General features: G+C 48.6%; 1 protein-coding gene across 1 annotated transcript in view; it reads right to left on the bottom strand.

Moving 5' to 3' along the window:
• LOC112125215 (zinc finger protein RFP-like) overlaps positions 1 to 16,821 on the bottom strand; it is an 18,037-nt gene extending 1,216 nt beyond the window's left edge. Inside the window, exons 1-10 of the mRNA XM_024223653.1 lie at positions 16,438 to 16,821; positions 15,077 to 15,172; positions 12,787 to 13,017; positions 10,905 to 10,927; positions 9,884 to 10,005; positions 6,439 to 6,575; positions 5,246 to 5,268; positions 4,607 to 4,689; positions 1,960 to 2,070; positions 349 to 527 (exon numbers count right to left, since the gene is read on the bottom strand). Coding sequence (XP_024079421.1) covers positions 349 to 527; positions 1,960 to 2,070; positions 4,607 to 4,689; positions 5,246 to 5,268; positions 6,439 to 6,575; positions 9,884 to 10,005; positions 10,905 to 10,927; positions 12,787 to 13,017; positions 15,077 to 15,172; positions 16,438 to 16,821 — 1,389 coding nt within the window. The remainder of the gene's footprint in view (positions 1 to 348; positions 528 to 1,959; positions 2,071 to 4,606; positions 4,690 to 5,245; positions 5,269 to 6,438; positions 6,576 to 9,883; positions 10,006 to 10,904; positions 10,928 to 12,786; positions 13,018 to 15,076; positions 15,173 to 16,437) is intronic.
• Positions 16,822 to 17,134: the final 313 nt, after the last annotated feature.

The raw sequence follows: 17,134 nt of genomic DNA, 5'->3' as shown, positions 1-17,134 counted from the left end.
CTGTCTCTCGCTGTGTGTCTGGGCAGCGTCTGGCACAACGGGGCCCTGATCTCAGCTGGGTCAGGGACTGTCTCTCCCTGTGTGTCTGGGCAGCACCCGGCACAACGGGGCCCTGATCTCAGCTGGGGCAGGGACTGTCTCTCCCTGTGTGTCTGTGCAGTACCCGGCACAACGGGGCCCTGATCTCAGTTGAGGTTCACTGCTACAATTCAAATAAATGTAATTTTTTATTTTGAATTCAGAAATGGCTTCACCCTGTTTTGAAGGGTACTATTCTTTTTCTCCTGGGCTGAGATACTTTAATCTCTCTCTCTCTCTCTTTTTTTTTTTTTTTTTTTATTTTATCACCTTTTCCTGCGGGGTGTCAAGCCAAGCCAAGGAGGCACCAGGGGAAGAGCAGAAATGTTGGCTTGAAGTCCAGTCTGCTTCATCCTCAGAGAAAAGGTAACATTTTCCTTCGTACCCGATCCACTTTTCAGGGCAGCAGGTGGCACGACTGTCTGGAGGAGTCACACTGGCCTTTGACACTGAAAAGTAAAAAGGTGTAAGAGCATCTCTTTCTTCTCCCACCCCACCTCTGTATCTGCTGGGAATCAGAGGGCCAAAACCCTTCAGACATAGGTTTCAGAACATCTGATGTCTGCTGCAAGGAATTAAAAGCATCAGCAATAAAACAGCTGTACAGTGAACATGCTAATAAGAATACCTACTCTCAAAGTGCGTGACAGAAGAGGTCAGTATCATTATCCTCATTTCACGGATGGGGAAACTGAGGCACCGATAGGGGTGGTGACTTGACCTAGATCACCACAGCAGGACAGTGGCAGAGCTAGGAATAGAACCCAGGGCTCTTGAGACCAGTCCAGTGCTCTATCCACTAGACAACACTGCCCCTCCCTGTAGACATTCAGCTTTGACCTTTTTAAATATATCACATTCTAGCCTTCATGGTAGCAAAGAAAGCCTTCCAAATGTGACCCAAGCCAATCCATGCTGCAACATCTGCCTGAGTTTATAGAGCTTGAGACAGCAGATCTGAGAGGGGAGAAGCTGCCCTGAGTGTAACCACCACAGCAACACTGCCTGAATCTGCAGAGAGCCTGAGCCAATTGCTCTGAGTGGTGTGAATTGCCCTCCAAGTCAATTTATCTCATTGCAGTGTTCTTTCTAAACCCACATGAGGACATGTTAAAAACGAGCATTAACTATTTAATTGTCATTTCAGAGGCTATATGATAGGAAAGATGGGGGAGTGAAACTCCTGGGGGTTTTGATTAAAGAACTGCCCCTAGGAAGGAAATGCAGAGTGAAGAAGGGAGCAGAAAAATAACCACAGAGAAGGGGAAGAGAAACAGAGAAACGAGGATGGGAGAGGAAAAGCAACAAAGAGCAGGAATAGCAGAGTCCCAAAGAAGAGCAAGTCCCCCAATTCTGTCATGCTGAATGTAACAGTAAGTGACTGACTAAGCAATACATAATAAGAATAATTAAGAGTCTAGTTAGTAAAAAAAAAAAAAAAAAGAAGGCCAGATTCTACCTTGATCTCTGTTCAAACATACCACTGACATCATTGGGATACCAGCTATAGACCATAATTAAAAATGTGGCTCTCTTCTCCCAATGAGTTTGACACCCCTGATTTAAGATGCATGCAGTGTATACAATCAATCACTAGGTGTCACCACTGCCTTGATGTAACCATAAGATGCAAGAGGAGGACTTCACAGAGGCAGGGCACAGACTGGATCAGACCAGGGGTCTATATTGCACTAACTGTGCATGTTTAACCCTTTGAGGCTCTGTTCTGGCTGGACTGGCAATAGAAGGAGCAGGAGGCCCAACAGCAAGGCTGTGGCATTGTAACTGCAGCTAATGTGCGTGAAACCAGAGAGGACAGGGCACGTCATTAGGACAGTTCTAGGTCTGAACGGAAAGCACAGAGATGGGTTACACACTCACCTGACCAGACAATCACTGCGGTAAGGATAACTGCAAGTAGAACTGTAGCTATGACAGCAGCTATGATTTTCCATGCATCACATCTTCTGAACTTGGAGTCAAACCAATTACCTATAAAAGAAGAAGCCATCAGTACTCACTGGGCTGCCCTAGAGGTGAGGATGGGTTACTGGCAACAGGAACATAGGACTTGTCAGACTGGATCAGACCATTGGGTCCATCTCGTCTGCTGTCCTGTCTCTGACTATGGCCGACACCAGCTGCTTCAGAGGAAAGGGCAAGAACCCTGCAGTAGGAGATATGAAGCAGTGCGCTCCCAGGGACAATTCCCTCCTGATCCCATTATTTAGAGGCTGCCTTTAGCTCTGAAGCAGAAGAGATGGACAAACCAGCCTCACTAAATTAAGACACCACCACCATGAAGCTTGATCCGTTTCTAGAAGTCACCCTGCTTTGAAATTGGGACAGTCTCCCGTCTCCCCTTGCAGAGGTGGAGTTCTGACCATTCCCCACCCACTTCGACCTTCTGTAGAGCATCACTGTGGGCTCAGGAGTCTTTAACCCACTCGGCATTTTCATGAATGCCACTGGCAGGCATGACCCTCCTCCCAGATCTTCAGGGGTGCATCTGGGACAGGAAGGTTGCAGAGCCTATAGGAGGAGTGTGGTCCAATGTCAGAGGAGATGGGGCTCTGGGAGAGAGACTTCCAAAGTCTGGATAATTCAGATAATTGGGCTGGGATTTTCAAAAGCACCTGGGAGTTAGGAGCACAAATCCCTTTTGAAAATCTCACCCTTGAATTTATAGATGCTTGTCAGAGCTGAACTCTGAGCTACCAGACGTTCTGCCATCCCTTGTGGTGCTGAGAGACACCCCTGGTGGTCAGTGGCAGCAGTAACAATAGTGAGTGACTTTGGAAAGCACACAAGGGATGATGCCTGAGGGACAGAGCGATGCTACATGAGCAGGAGATGAGCTACAAAAACCCTGGTGATATAAAAAGTGCCTTGGACAGTTGAACTCTGCTAACTGGAAAGAGATTCGGGGCACATCAGGAGCTGGATTTCTAACAGACTGCCATGCTGATATAACAATCTGGCAGTGTGTGTGTTGCATTCCCCTTGGAAAGTAAGAAAAATGCTGCATGAGAATTTACGTATTGGAGTAAAAAATCCAGTGATTTAGACATCTGAATTAGGCTCGTTGCAAATGGGCTAGCGAATGAATAGTAAAAACAGGCATGATTTGGTGATTTAAGGATATTTACTTTGCATATTTTGACAATTTGTGTTTTAATGGTTTATAAAGCTTTAACTTTGGGGGTTTCAATGTCTACTGTCATTCAATAATTGTCTGACAGTCTCATAATTTCCAGCAACCATGAAAATTTAAAATCAATAAAAATAAATGCTTAAAAATAAACAATCGATATCATCCATCACAATTATAAAAAAAACAAAAATCAAATTCTGCCAAGCCTAACGTTAAGCATGTGCTTGAGTGTTTTGCTGGACGGGGGTCTAAGTCCTGAAGAGCCAAAGTTCAAAACCCACTGCTGACTTGGAGCAGGGGAGACAATTACAATAATAAAAAATAAATCATTAAAACTGTGAAATATACAGAAGAAAAGGGCTTACCTGTGCTATGATGTACCACCTGCTCATTGTGAAGCAGATTTAAGGTAACACTGCTATTCATGAATGAGATGTCTGGAACAGGATCAGACACTGAATTTTCAACAAAACAAAAATTTGTAAAGCACATATTTAACTATTTGTGCACATATCAGCCTCTCCAATCCTGACCCAGCTGTTAGTGAAGTGTGTGTGTGTGTGGGGGGGGGAAGCTGATAGGCCCTGCACAGACTAATTAGAGGGGCAAGGAGGTACTGAACTAAACTACTAATTGCTCTCTCCTTAGTCCTTATACCTGTGAAATGTCATATTTGACATCATCAGTAAATATGGTTGTTCCTTTGGCCTGAGTGGTATACCAATATTCACAGGCTTGGAGTGATGATGACTTGTGCCTCCCCAAACTGGGGGGGGAGGGCACAATCTAAAGGGGAGGACATGTGAATGCCCCATGTGTCTCCTCTGCCCAGCAATCCCTGCACCCAGCCCAGGGCCACCACGCTCTCCATGCCTCATATTACCTTCCGGGGCGAGGGAGGGAACTCTGTCCTTTTCCCGCCACACCACTCCCTCCCCCCCAGCACATTTAGCCATTCTCCTTTCTCAGAAATCCCCATGTCTGCCCTTCCAGTGAACTTTGTGCCCAAAAAGCTCTGTCTCTCTGCTTCCTCTCAGGATAACTCTCACATATGCTTGTCCAAGCTTCCTGCTGCCAGCACACCCAGGCTACAATAAATATACTTACTAGCCCCTACATTTGCAACCAGGGAAGACCTCAGCCCACATAACTCAGCTGGGCAAGTGCCATGTGCCTAATCCCATGGGTAATGCCTACAACTCTGCATCTCTCTTTATGCGCCTTTTGTTGAGCCTGAAGGAGAGTGCTTGGCAAATCCACTGGCTTTAACAAGGTCTGTGATTGTCTTTGGATCAAAGTCTCACCTGATGGCACCCATTAGTAGCTTTCAGCATAACAATTTAGTACCAAAATACCCCAAATATCTCCCTTTACCTATGGCTTCCTCTGGCTCAACATTTATGGAGTCAGTTGAATTATTCTGTTTGAGAGTAGGGACAACTACTTGTTCCTCACAACTGTGGAGAAAAAATATGTAGATACATTCCAGTTACTTGTTATAGTGTGAGAGATGGTTGAGAATTCAGATGTGTAATGGGGGGTGGGGAGAATTGATTTCCCCCCCCCCATTTTTTTTTTCATTTTGAGCTGGGCAAAAAATATTTAAATGTTTAGATAAAAATTTTGCTTGGAATTCTAACAAAAAAAACACCCCAAACAAACAGAAATTCCCACCCACTCCCCACATACACACAATTTTAACCAGTTGTTTTTCAACCAGTTCTATGTTCTGTTTCATGCAGTCAAAGCAAAATATGTGGGATGCTGAAAAACTGTTCACTCTAAAATGATTTAGTTGGGATTTGGTCCTGCTTTGAGCAGGGGGTTGGACTAGAACCTCCTGAGGTCCCTTCCAACCCTGATATTCTATGATTCAATGATTCTATGAGAAGGTTAAGGCCAGCTGTGTGTCCAAGACTCAGCAGCGCAGGGGAGGGACATAAACCACACTGACTTCAACAAGCATTGTATCTGCCCTGTAGTGAAGTGTGACAGAAAGGAGAAGACACTTACCTGTCTGAGTTGTATTCACCATCCTAGAAAGAAAAGAACACAAGTCACCCCATGGAGGTCCCTTGTGATCTGCATCTCAGTTCACAGGTCGATTGTTACAAGAAATTACACATGGTTTGGTATCTTTGGTCAGGAATTTTCTATCGACATTATATTTCAATTTTGGTGAAAATTTTTGATTTTTTTCTATTGAGAAAATCAAAATGAAATATTTTGTCTTGGGTTGGTTTGACCCAAATTGAAACACTTCAGTTTGGTGAATTGAATCAAAACATTTTGTTTCAAGTCTGTTTGAAATTAAACAGCATGTGCCTACCATGCTCTGATGCCTCATGGGAGTTGTAGTTAAGGTGCCTCTTGCCCACTTTCTCTCCTATGGGCCAGGCACCTTGGTTGGACTACATGTCCCATGATGCACTGCATTCCCCCCGCTGACTGAGCCACATGGTGCATCATCAGATGTAGTCCAAAAAGGGGACCAGCCCCATAAGGGAGAATGGGGACGTGAAGAACACAAACTACAGTTCCCATGAGGCACTGCAGTCAGTGGCAGATGCAGTTTAATATCGAAACTGACCAGAAATGAAACGTTTGGACATTTCCAAATCAAAATTTTTCAGAACTTTCCATTCAGTGAAAAAAATTGGATATTTTGACTTTTCATCCTGATTCAAGATGAAAACAAATGTGGAACTATCAAACAGAAATACTGACTTTCACTCGGCCCTAATAATAATATATGGAGATATACCTATCTCATAGAACTGGAAGGGACCTTGAAAGGTCATCAAGTCCAGCCCCCTGCCTTCACTATCAGGACCAATTTTGCCCCAGATCCCTAAGTAGCCCTCTCAAGGTTTGAACTCACATCCCTGGGTTTAGCAGACCAATGCTCAAACCACTGAGCTATCCCTCCCCCTACTGCAAGCATATCATTGACATAGTTAGATTCCACCTGTAGTACTTTTATCACCTGCCACAGAGAATCGATTTACACTAGTGATGTCCCTAGTGGACTCAAAGGGCCAGATCTCAACTGGTGTAGACCACAGTAACTCCCCTGACTTCAATCCATTTGTCTTCAATTGAGTTACACCCATTTACACCTACTGTGGATCTGCTCTAGACTTTCTGATGACCACTAAAGCCCATTCCCGGCACCTACCTCCCTGAACGGCCACAGAATACAATACCTCACAGTTCAGCAGGCAAACAGAAGTGTCCTCTTGTTTAAGGTTGTCAGGCACATCCTCCGTTGGGTCTTCACCACTCACTTGTCTTTGAACCTCAGATGAGAGGTTTTCAAGAAGACCCAATTCCGGAGCCAATTCTGGAGCCAAAAAGAGAAAGACTGAGAATCAAAACCATAGTTTGTGCAATATTTTAACAGTAAGTTTTCTGGAGCAGGGACTGTCACTGACACAAAGGGTCCCTGACCTGGTTGGCCTCTAGGAGTTACTAGAATATAAATGTTAATAATAAATGAGGAAGACTTCAAGCTCTGTTCATTGATGTGGCATAATATTGTTAAAATAGGCTCATGAGGGCCAATTATTCTGTTTCTGTGTTGGAGGGAGGATGGGTATTGAGCGTTAAACTACCTTTGCACTGCCTATATTTTGGGTTTATGCAGGGGCTGCCCACTGTAGGATTAGATCAGTATATAAAGGGTTAAAATAGCTTGGCTAAAGCAAATCCATGCTTTGCAGTTTGTGTGAAGTGCAGGTCATGTTAGCAGTGGTGGGAAGGCCTTGAAAAAATGTGGCTTAGTTGGAAAAATTGGACCTGGAAGGTAACTGATAAGATGGGAGGGCGGGGGGGAGGAGTGGCAGATTTGGGGCCTATGGAAAATCCCCCGCCATGGCCCCAGGCTGGAGGAGCTCTCACTACTTGCCGTGGCCTCAGGGCTTTTCTGGTCTCAGAGTCATATAGGGTGACCAGATCACACAGGTGAAATATCGGGACGCGGGGGGGTGGAGAGGAAAAAAAACGCAGCCGGAGCTCCACGCCCCACCCCGCACCAGTTTGCCTCTGCTCCGTCTCCAGTGATACATCTGGGTCTAATTCCGGGGTTAGGAAGATTTCAGAAAACAGATAAAGAGGAACGACCCAGCACATGCGTTACCGTAGTGAGGAGGGCACACAAAGTGCCATCACACCTCCTTTTGTACCAATTCTTCAGACACACCCACAGACTTCCACGCAACGCACAGCGCTACGGAAACGCGCTGTGACTGGAAGTTTGCAGCCTCACTGAGGAGCGCGGCGGTGACTCCCAGCGCTGTGCCGGCGGAGAGCCCCGCCGCGCCCCCCACCCACACAGGGAGCGTCCCTGGCTGGCTCTCCACCGGGCTGCATCGACGACACAGCCCGGGCCAGAGAGCCGTGGCCCAACAGGAGGCGCGCGCGGTGTGCCCCACCACGAGCCGGGGGCAAGCCCCACAACGTGACAGCCGAGCAGCTCCCTCCCGCCGCAGGCGTCGGAGCCCTATTGATGCGGGGAGCTCAGCGGCAGCAACAGGCCCTGGTGCCCGGCGGAGAGAGCTCCCTGGTGGCGGGGGAGGCGATCGGCTCCCGCTCACCCCAGCGGGGATGCGCCCCGGCCCCCTGTGTGGGAAGAGACGGGCACTGTCCCCGCAGCCGCCCAACCAGAGCTGGGGGGTGGGGTGGGGGTTAGTATCTGCAGTCCCTGCCCAGCTGGGCTCTTACCACAAACACGGAGCTCCGCACCGCCTCAGAGACGCTCTGCCGCAGCTCGGCTGCCATGCCCGGCTTGCTGAGCGCCCGGGTGAACTTCCGAGTCTCCGGGGGAACCAGCGCCTGCAACATGGCTGCTGCCGCCGCTGCCTCACTGAGCTCCCGGCCCCTCACTCCGCGGCCCCCCGGGCTCCCATAGCCTGCTCTGCCTTGCGTCACGGGCCCTCACCTAGGCACACAGCAGCTTCGACCTCCCAATTTCCCTGTCCTCACCACCTCCCCCCTCCTTCCAGCGCTTGCGCCGCCATACAGCTGATCAGTGCAAGCCTGGGAGGGGCGGGGAGGAGGAGGAATGCGGCATGCTTGGGGAAGAGGCAGGGCCAGGGCGGGGATTTGGGGAGGGATCCAATGGGGGAAGGAGGTGGCGGAGTCAGGGGGGCACGAGCCCCCTCCGGGCTATGCCTGTGCGCCCCCTCCGGCCTACGCCTGTGCGCCGGAGCAGAGGCAAAATATCGGGACAATTCGCGTCCCGACCGAAGGTAGGTCGGGACGTGGGACAAACAAGCAAATATCGGGATAGTCCCGATAAAAATTGGGATGTCTGGTCACCCTAGAGCCATAGGAAGAGGTTGGAGGGGGGGCATGGAAAGGAGAGAGTGCGGGGGGAACCTCGGGAGGGAAGAGGTGGAGTGGAGGCAGAACAGGGGCAGGGCTGTGGGGGAAGGGGCCGAATGGGGACAGTGGGCAGAGTAGGGATGGGGCCACAGGGAAGGGGTGGAATGGGGCTGGGGATGAGGGGTTTGGGGTGTGGGAGGGGCCTATGCAGAGGGTTGGGATGCAGGGGTGAGGGCTGCGGGGTGGGGCCAGGGATGAGGGGTTCAGGGTGCAGGAGGGGACTCTGGACTGGGGCAGGGGGTGGGGGGGGGGGGGGGGGGGGGCTCTGGCTGGGGGTGTGGACTCTGGGATGGAGCTGGAGATGCGAGTTTGGGGTGCAGGCAAACTGCCCAGGGGCTGGGGCCAGAGAGGAGGACTCCCCCTAGCCCTGTCCCTCTCAGCAGCACATTCACCTCACACCACTGTCACTGCACGTGCTCCTAGGGCCCCTCTCAGGTTCAGGAAGCCCCCTCACCTCCTCTGTGGTGGGTGCCAGGGCGGGGGGGGGCTGCCATTATGTGTGCACCTCCTTCCCTGCTGCTGCCCCTCACCATAGCCTCACTGGGGATGGGGCTGCCCCTTGCCCAGCGTGGGGCAGGAGCCGTGACTGTGGTCCCGCTGTGCTGGTGGAGGGTCCGAAATGAAGTGAGGTCTACAGAGAGCCTGAAACAAAAGCTCTGAGGGACAATAACTCCCTTCTTTAGTCTCACTGATTGTTGACCCTGAAGCCTAATGATTACAATTTGTCAGCACTGGCACTAGTGGAGGAGGGAGGCGCTAGGATCCTGCAGCGGCAGTTGATGCCGGGAGCTGGCAGAGCGGAGTGCAGCGGGGAGCTGGAGGGGCAAGCCATGCACTGCCCAGGGTGCAGGCGGGGGACGCACTGGGGGAGGCGCAAGGGGGCAGCAAGTGGGGCCGGGGGAGAGACTTGGCCCCGAACATTGGTGGAGCCGGGCCCCAGGTTCTGAATATTGCTGGAGCACGGGTACCATGGGTCCATATAACTCGCTGCTCCTGACGGGGGTGGGGGGCGCTGAGAGCAGTGAGCGGGGGCGTGGCCTCAGTTGGAAGAGGCGGGGGAGAGGGCTAGCCTCCCCAAGGGGAAGTTTCACCCGCCTCCTTTATACCTAACCAGGACTTGAGCGTGACTGGGATTCTAACCCTCACTGATCACTACTGGGAACCACCCTAGCAAATATTTTAAAATTCAAAGACCCCTCCCCCTCAAGTATACTTAGCTTTCATTAATTATTAGTAGTAGTAGTAACATTACCGTTACAACTTTACCTCTAAAATTTTTCAGCAGATCACATAGAACTTTCTGGCTTTCAGAGAGAGTCTGCACTCTGCTCTCCAGTTCAGTCAAAGACTCAACAGGTGCCTCCTCTTCACCTTTCACCTGCTCACACCTAACACAGAAAGAACGAGGTTCCTGTCAGAATACTCGGTCCTAATTGCTGAATCCACTCAGCGGGAAGACAGGACACGGGGGCTAGCACAAGCTCTGAGCATGCTGGCCCGGTATGTTATTTACAGCATCTAACAATGTAAACTTGGAAATTAAAAGGAACATGGAACATGAGGGGGAGTCTTCACCCGGGACCCCCAGGCTCAGCCCCTGCCTGGGCCTCCTCTCCTCAGTTCGGGGCCACTCCTGCAGTTGCTCAAGATGATGATCTTTACTGAGCAGACTGTTCACCCCTGTTGTCCCATATCATAAGACTATTCAAGCCACATTAAGCAGCATCTTCATTCCTAGGATTCATGCTTCGGAGGACAAGCCAATCTCTAGCACAGGGGTGGTCAAACTACGTCTCGCGGGACCGTCCTGCCTGGCCCCTCCCGTTGTCCCCCTTCCCCCGGAGCCATAACGCCGCACGGGCAGCGCTCTGGGTGCGGGGCTACGCACAAAAAGTTTGCCCACCCCTGCTCTAGCAGTTAGGGAGGGAACTTCCTCTGGGGCAGGTTATCCCATAACTGGCCACTAGGGGAGACTTGCATCTCTCTCTGAAGTATCAGAGTGGTAGCCGTGTTAGTCTATATCCACAAAAACAATGAGGAGTCTGGTGGCACCTTACAGACTAACAGATTTATTTGGGCACTGGCCACTGTCGGAGATGGGATACCGAGCTAGATATGCCCTTGGTCTGATCTGCTCTGGTAATTCTTACATTCCTGTGATGCTTTCCCTGTTCCATCCTCTTAGCCACTAGGACGATGAGGTAGGAGGGGCATTATACATTTCCAGCTGGGCTTTGCAACCTTTCCCAGTGTGATGAAGCATGAGGCTGATTAAGGAGACACATACCTGCTTAAGGTGCTGTCAATGTCCTAGAAAGGGAAAAGGAAACAAAAAGAAACTCAGCTCATCTGCCACAAACCTAATATCCCTCCTAGGCAGAGGACTCACTTTGCCTTAAATTTTGGTTCCTATAGGAAGTTGGGCATGTTTGAAAACTTCATGCGTGGGTCTGTTCTCTTCCCAGCTTTGCCAGTGCCCTGCTGGGGAATCTTCGGCAAGTGACTTGCTCTCCCCTGTGCCTCGGTTTCCCCAGCGATAGTGATCCTGACCTTCCTCTGGAAAGTGCTTTGAGACCTACCAATGAAAAGCTCTATACAAGAGTCAGGTGTTGTTATTAATTATTATTACTGTTTATGTCAGAGCTAGTTGAATTTTTTTAGATTTTGACCTTTTGATGACATGGGAAATTTTTGCAGGATTTCCCCCTCTTATTTTACCACCATGGAGTAGGAGAGAAATACATTTGATATTTTGAATTTAAATATTAAAAAAACAAAATCAAGGAAAAATGTATGATGCCGTTCTCCCTCTCCCCCATTTTTATTCAACCATCTCTACCATTTATCAAAGCTGTCTAACTCCATCTGTCTGTCTATGGCTATGGCAGGGCTGTCAAATATCTGGTCTGCTTGATATAGTAATGGGGCCCGCATGACATATGCATATACTGCAGAATCTCAGCCTTGATTAGAAAAAAAAAGTACATTTACAGGCTTTGTGGATGCTAAAAACCTTTCTAAAGATGATAAAAGTGTGACCAATGGAGTGAGGACTACAGAGAGTTTGAAACAATAGCTCTGAGGGGAAAGAACTCCCTTCTTTAGTCTCACTGGTTGTTGCCCCTGAAGCCTAATGATTACAATTTGTCAACACTGACTATTTCATTGCTGATCATTTTAACAGATGAGAAAGAGAAGAGGGCCGGAGAAGCTCACAGAAAGAACTGGAAAGTGTATCTGTGTGTTTGACTGCGGGTTGGAATCAAAACAGCTCATGTGTAAGTGTGTGAGACTGTTGGATAGAATCAGACTAGCTCTATTCATGGGTGTGTGTGTGTGTGTCACAATTTGATGCAATATATAAAGATCCAGTAACAGTTTTATACTGCATTTAATGTCATGGCACCTGAGCACCTCAGACACATGCTTGTCCTGTATATAGTACACACAGGGCCAAAATCAGACACCATGTAAACAGTTGGGCTGCAATGAAATCAAAGGCCTACACGCTTTAGGCAACTGGAAAAGTCTGCACACTTCTGTACAAGTTTGTTCCCTCAACAGTTCCCTGCACTTGACCTTTGCTAGTTATACTGTAAGTTCTTCAGGGCAGGGACTGTCTCTCGCTGTGTGTCTGTGCAGCGCCCAGCACAACGGGATACTGATCTCAGCTGGGGCAGGGACCGTCTCTCGCTGTGTGTCCATGCAGCGCCCGGCAAGAGTGGCCAGGTGTCCGGTTTTCAACCAAACACCCGGTCGAAAAGGGACCTTCCCCAGCCCAGTGAAAATGAGCGAGTGAGTGAGGGTGGGTGAGAGTGAGCAATGGAGGGAAGGGGGATGGAGTGAGTGGGATGGGGCCTCGGAGAAGGACCAGGGCAAAGGTGTTTGGTTTTGTTCGGTCAGAAACTTGGCAACCTTATTCCTGGCACAACAGGGCCCTGATCTCAGCTGGGGCAGGGACTGTCTCTCACTGTATGTCTGTGCAGCACCCGGCACATTGGGGCCCTAATATTGACCGAGACAGAGATTTTTAGAGGTATTTAGGCATTGCTAGGCTCAGCACTGCAACACCCAACTGATTTAGGAATGTAAGTCTCTTTCAAAAGTGATTTAAGCACGTATGAGCCTAAATCCCATTGACTGTTGGAAATTTTTTTGACCTGTCTTACCTTGAGGAGTTCAATCTCTGGCTGCTGCCACTTCTGTTTTATCTCAGCTAACAGGTTATCGAGATGTAATAGCCCCTCAGAACATCTGTTGGTATTTTTATTCCTTGTCTTCACAAGGTCCTGTATTCTGCCTTCCAGGTGGTTACGCATGAGTTGCTCTCCCTGCTTCAAAATCTGGCACACTTGCTTGAATTCAGACACAATCTCCTGCTTCTGGAGTTCTGCCTGTTTCTGTCATGAACAGATATAAACAAGGCCATGACATAAAGTGAAGCAGGATTCCCAGGTCCCCCTCCCCAGTAGCAACCGCATTTCAGCTGTGAGCGACTGAGCCCCGTTAACACAGGGCAGAACTCTGTGGGGCAGATGCTCAGCTGGTGAGCACAGCCCTATGGCCCTTACATGTCAAACTGGAGCCAGTCTTACTTGGAGGTATCTAAACACAATTTTCAGTATAGGGTGACTGGCTGCAAGATTTTTCTAGGGACCCTAGATCCAAAAGAGAAGGAATTCAAAAAGCACTTAATTAGGCCCCCCCATCTTCCACTGAAGGTACTTTTGAAAAAATGTACCTATACTCTGGCCCCAAATCCCCAGTCCCAAGATTTTCAAAAGTAAGAATTTAAAGTTAGGCTACTGAGGGCTTGTCTACACTACTGGCTGGATCAGCTCGCAGCGATCGATCCAGTGGGGGTCGATTTATCACGTCTAGTAAATCGACCGTCGAGCGCTCTCCCGTCGATTCTGGTACTCCACCAGAATGAGAAACCGTGGTAAGTAGATCTAAGTACAGCGTCAGCTACGCTATTCACGAAACTGAAGTTGTGTATCTTAGATCGGTCCCACGCAGTAGTGTAGACAAGCCCTAAGTCTATATTTAGTACAGCTGCCTGGGAACTGGAATTTATATTCCACAGGAAATTCTGACATTTCAAACAAAAATATCCCATTCTGAATAGGAACTAAAAGCCGAAATTTCAAAATTTCCCATGAAATAAACATTCTGAAAAAGTGCATTTTGAGAGTGTTGGTTGAGGCGTTTTGTTTTGACTTTAATATTATTTAAATATTATGTGCATATATTATACATACATAACATTAACCATAATATTGTCATGGGTGTACAAACCCCGCACTGGCCAGAAAGGGGTTAAGGAACTCCTATGGGCTCCAGCAGCCCATCTTGTCACACCTGCAAGGTGTGTCAGGCCTAGAAGAGGAAACCCAGTTCATCACTTAGCAGCTGCCCTGGGAAGGAAACATGCCTCCAAACCCAGCTGCCAGAGAAGGGCTGAGCTGACAATGGGGATTGTTCATGTGACTGCTGTCAATCTAACACAACCCCAGCTGCACCCAAGTGGGGTAGTTCCCTGTGTGATGGCAAATTGCAAGATGTGAATGGGAGTGTTTAAAATGATTGTGATGAGGAATCCTCTCTGCTAACTTACACGCCCTCTTTTGGCTCCAAATGGTTTGTAGCTGTTAAATCCTGGATTTACACTAATTGCTATTTAGGCTTCCAAATAATTAAGCTAGCTATGGTGCTTCTCTGGGCCCCATCACCTGAGCACCTCACACAACCGCTGGGAGGTAGGGCAGTGCTATTGTCTCCATCTTACAGAGAAGCTTTAAGAGGTTCGATTTTTCAAAAGTGCTGAGCACCCAGCAGCTCCCATTGACTTTAATGGGAGTTGTTTTGGTGCACAGCATTTTGAAATGCAGAGAGGAAGGAGGGGCAGCCCAACCCCACGCACCTGTGGGGTCTGTCGAACCCGCAGAGGGGCTGCTCCTTCAAAGGGGGCTCGTAGGCCATGCTGGCATCCAGCGGAAAGCAGAACTACAGCCCCTCAGCCCCACAGAGCCCAGAGAGCTACTGAAAAGCATCTGCCACCTGGATCCTCTGGGGAGGGAGAGGGACCATCTTTACTTTGTTCTGTCATTAGAGCCCTGAGGGGACACACAGTGGGTTAGGAGCCCAGCCCCACTTCAGAGACTAGTTACCTTCCTCCCTGTGAGGAACAGCGGGGGGAGCCTGGACTGGTTTATGGGCTGGAGGATTATTTTGTTTGCCTTTTTTTATTTTGGACAAAAACAGAAGGGAGGAAGCTGCCTTCCTAAGACATACAGCCAGAGTGTGCACCCCACACTGACTCCACAGCCACTCCTACAGCCAGGGAAGGACATCTGGGATGAGAGATGCACCCTCTTACCCCAAAGGGGCGCCCTAGAGGTACATCCTATGACAGGAACTAGTTGTCAACACTGGTGACTATGAAGAGAGGACGCTTACCAGTAGAGTTTGATATTCCGTTTCTTCAGCAGCTGCCCGTCTCTCTCGTTCGTCTCTCACACATTGAAAATGATTCTGATGACTCAGAAGCTGCTCCTGCAGCAATACCAAAGAAATTGTCAGCTTTAAAAGTGCCCTTAGAAATACCCATCAGCCTTAAAAAACAAATCCTTGAAAGGCCATGTTTATTAGGCTTGTGCCCCACACTTCTTTATGACGGCTAAAGAAAGCATGGAAGTGAGAGAGGTTGTTTGTTTGTTTTGTACTGTTGTGGGGTTTTTTTGGGGGGGGTGCATTAGAAATATTAGGGGGGCTTCCTGTGATGAGCTGTTCAACCCACACTTGCCTTAAAGGGATTAATGGAGGCTCAGAAAGGGGACAATTAACCAGACAGGCTCAGCTGAGGGCAATCAGGTGGTGTAAGAAATCCCCTGACTGAATAATGAGAGAGCCCAGCTGAAGCGGAAGGAGCTGTGTTCATTAAAGACAGGAAGTGGTAGCAGAGAGAGGTGGCTACAGAGACAGTTTCTGCACTCACTCCCGGGGAGAAGGGAGGGCTGTTTGCATAGGTGCCATTTTAGGTTTTGGTAGGGAGTTTCTCCCTGTGGATGAGAAGAGGGAGAGAAGCTATTAAGGGGGTGGGGGCAAGTGCCAGGAGCAAAGGAGTGTGCAGTTTGAAGGGGAGGGGGAAACAATTAACAGTAAAACTGGTCCAAAAAAATTCATCCACTTTTTGGGGGAGGGGAGGCTTTTCAAAAAACTTTTTTTTGCAGGAAAAATCAAACTGAAATTCTTTTGTTTTTGTTTTGAAAATCAGAAACAAAACCATTAAGTTTAAACTTTTTGAAAACTGGCATGTTCTCACTGAAAAACTAACACTTTTGTGGGATTTTTTGGTTTTTTTGGTTAGAATTTTTTTATCCAAAATCTCCCCGGAAGGAGGGGTTTTTCTTCAACCAACTGTGGTTAGGAAGAACAAGGACTAAGGTGGCGGGGGGGAGAGAGAGAAGGGGAAAAAGGGGGGGGCGGGATAAAGTAGAAAAACTCAGAGGTGGAAATAAGGCAATAAAATAAATATATATATATATATATATATATATAAATATAAAATTAAAGCATTCAGAGAATAGGCCTGTAGAAAGAATTAAAAGGGACCTAGAGAGGTAAAGACTGTCTATTCCTAGGCCTTCTACAAGTAATGTACACGTGTGAAAAATGGATATCAATTGCTACCATTCTGATCGAACAGTGTTTTACACCCATTTTGTTCTGATGTAAATGACTGAGCAAAGTGCAAAGCAGGGCGGAGTTGTGTCCAAATCAATCTAGCCCCGTCTCTGATTTCTATCCAAATTTCCTACCTTACACTCCTTTGCAGCTGCCTCGATGGGGATGACTGTGTGAACTTTGTGTTCTCGAGACTCTCTGCAAACCCTGCAGAGGAGGGTCCGGTCCTCTTTGCAGAAGAGTTTGAAAACTTCTTCATGTTTCTTGCATTTTCCTTCTAGGCCTCTCGCTATGTTCACCACCGCCTCCAGCTGCCTGTTAGGCCTCAGCTCCCCCTCGGGGAGAGATTTCCTGCATTGGGGGCAAAGTCCCGTGCCCGACGCCCCCCAGCAGTCGGTGATACAGGCTTGGCAGTAATTGTGCCCACAGTCTAGAATCACTGGGTCTTTAAAGGACCCCAGGCAGATGGGACAAACCAGCTCATCCCGGAGCTCCTGTACAGGGTGTATAGCTGACATGGCTGCTGTGAAAAAGAACAAACTTTACTTTCACTTTCCTCTGCACTCGTGTTTGTTCAGAATTGGAACTGGTCCCCGCCCTTCCTGTAGCTTTGCTGCAGCTCTTGCAAGGGGGAGGGGGAGAAATAGCAGAGAGCTGCATAGGGTTGTCATCCCTGAGAGACAAAAAACAGGGACATCTGGGATGATCCTGGCCTCATGCAACAGTTGGCAGAGTGTGTACTGAGCATCTGTATAGATTTCCCAGGACAGCTATCTCCAAAAAGGATGATGATTGGAAAACCTGGATAGGTAGCAACGAAGCTGCATGAAA

Source organism: Terrapene carolina, unplaced genomic scaffold, assembly GCF_002925995.2.
Source record: "Terrapene carolina triunguis isolate 2854851 unplaced genomic scaffold, T_m_triunguis-2.0 Scaffold29529, whole genome shotgun sequence".
Lineage (NCBI taxonomy): Eukaryota > Metazoa > Chordata > Testudines > Emydidae > Terrapene > Terrapene triunguis.
The sequence above is the reverse complement of the archived record's forward strand: the minus strand, read 5'-3'. Positions and strand labels throughout refer to the sequence as shown.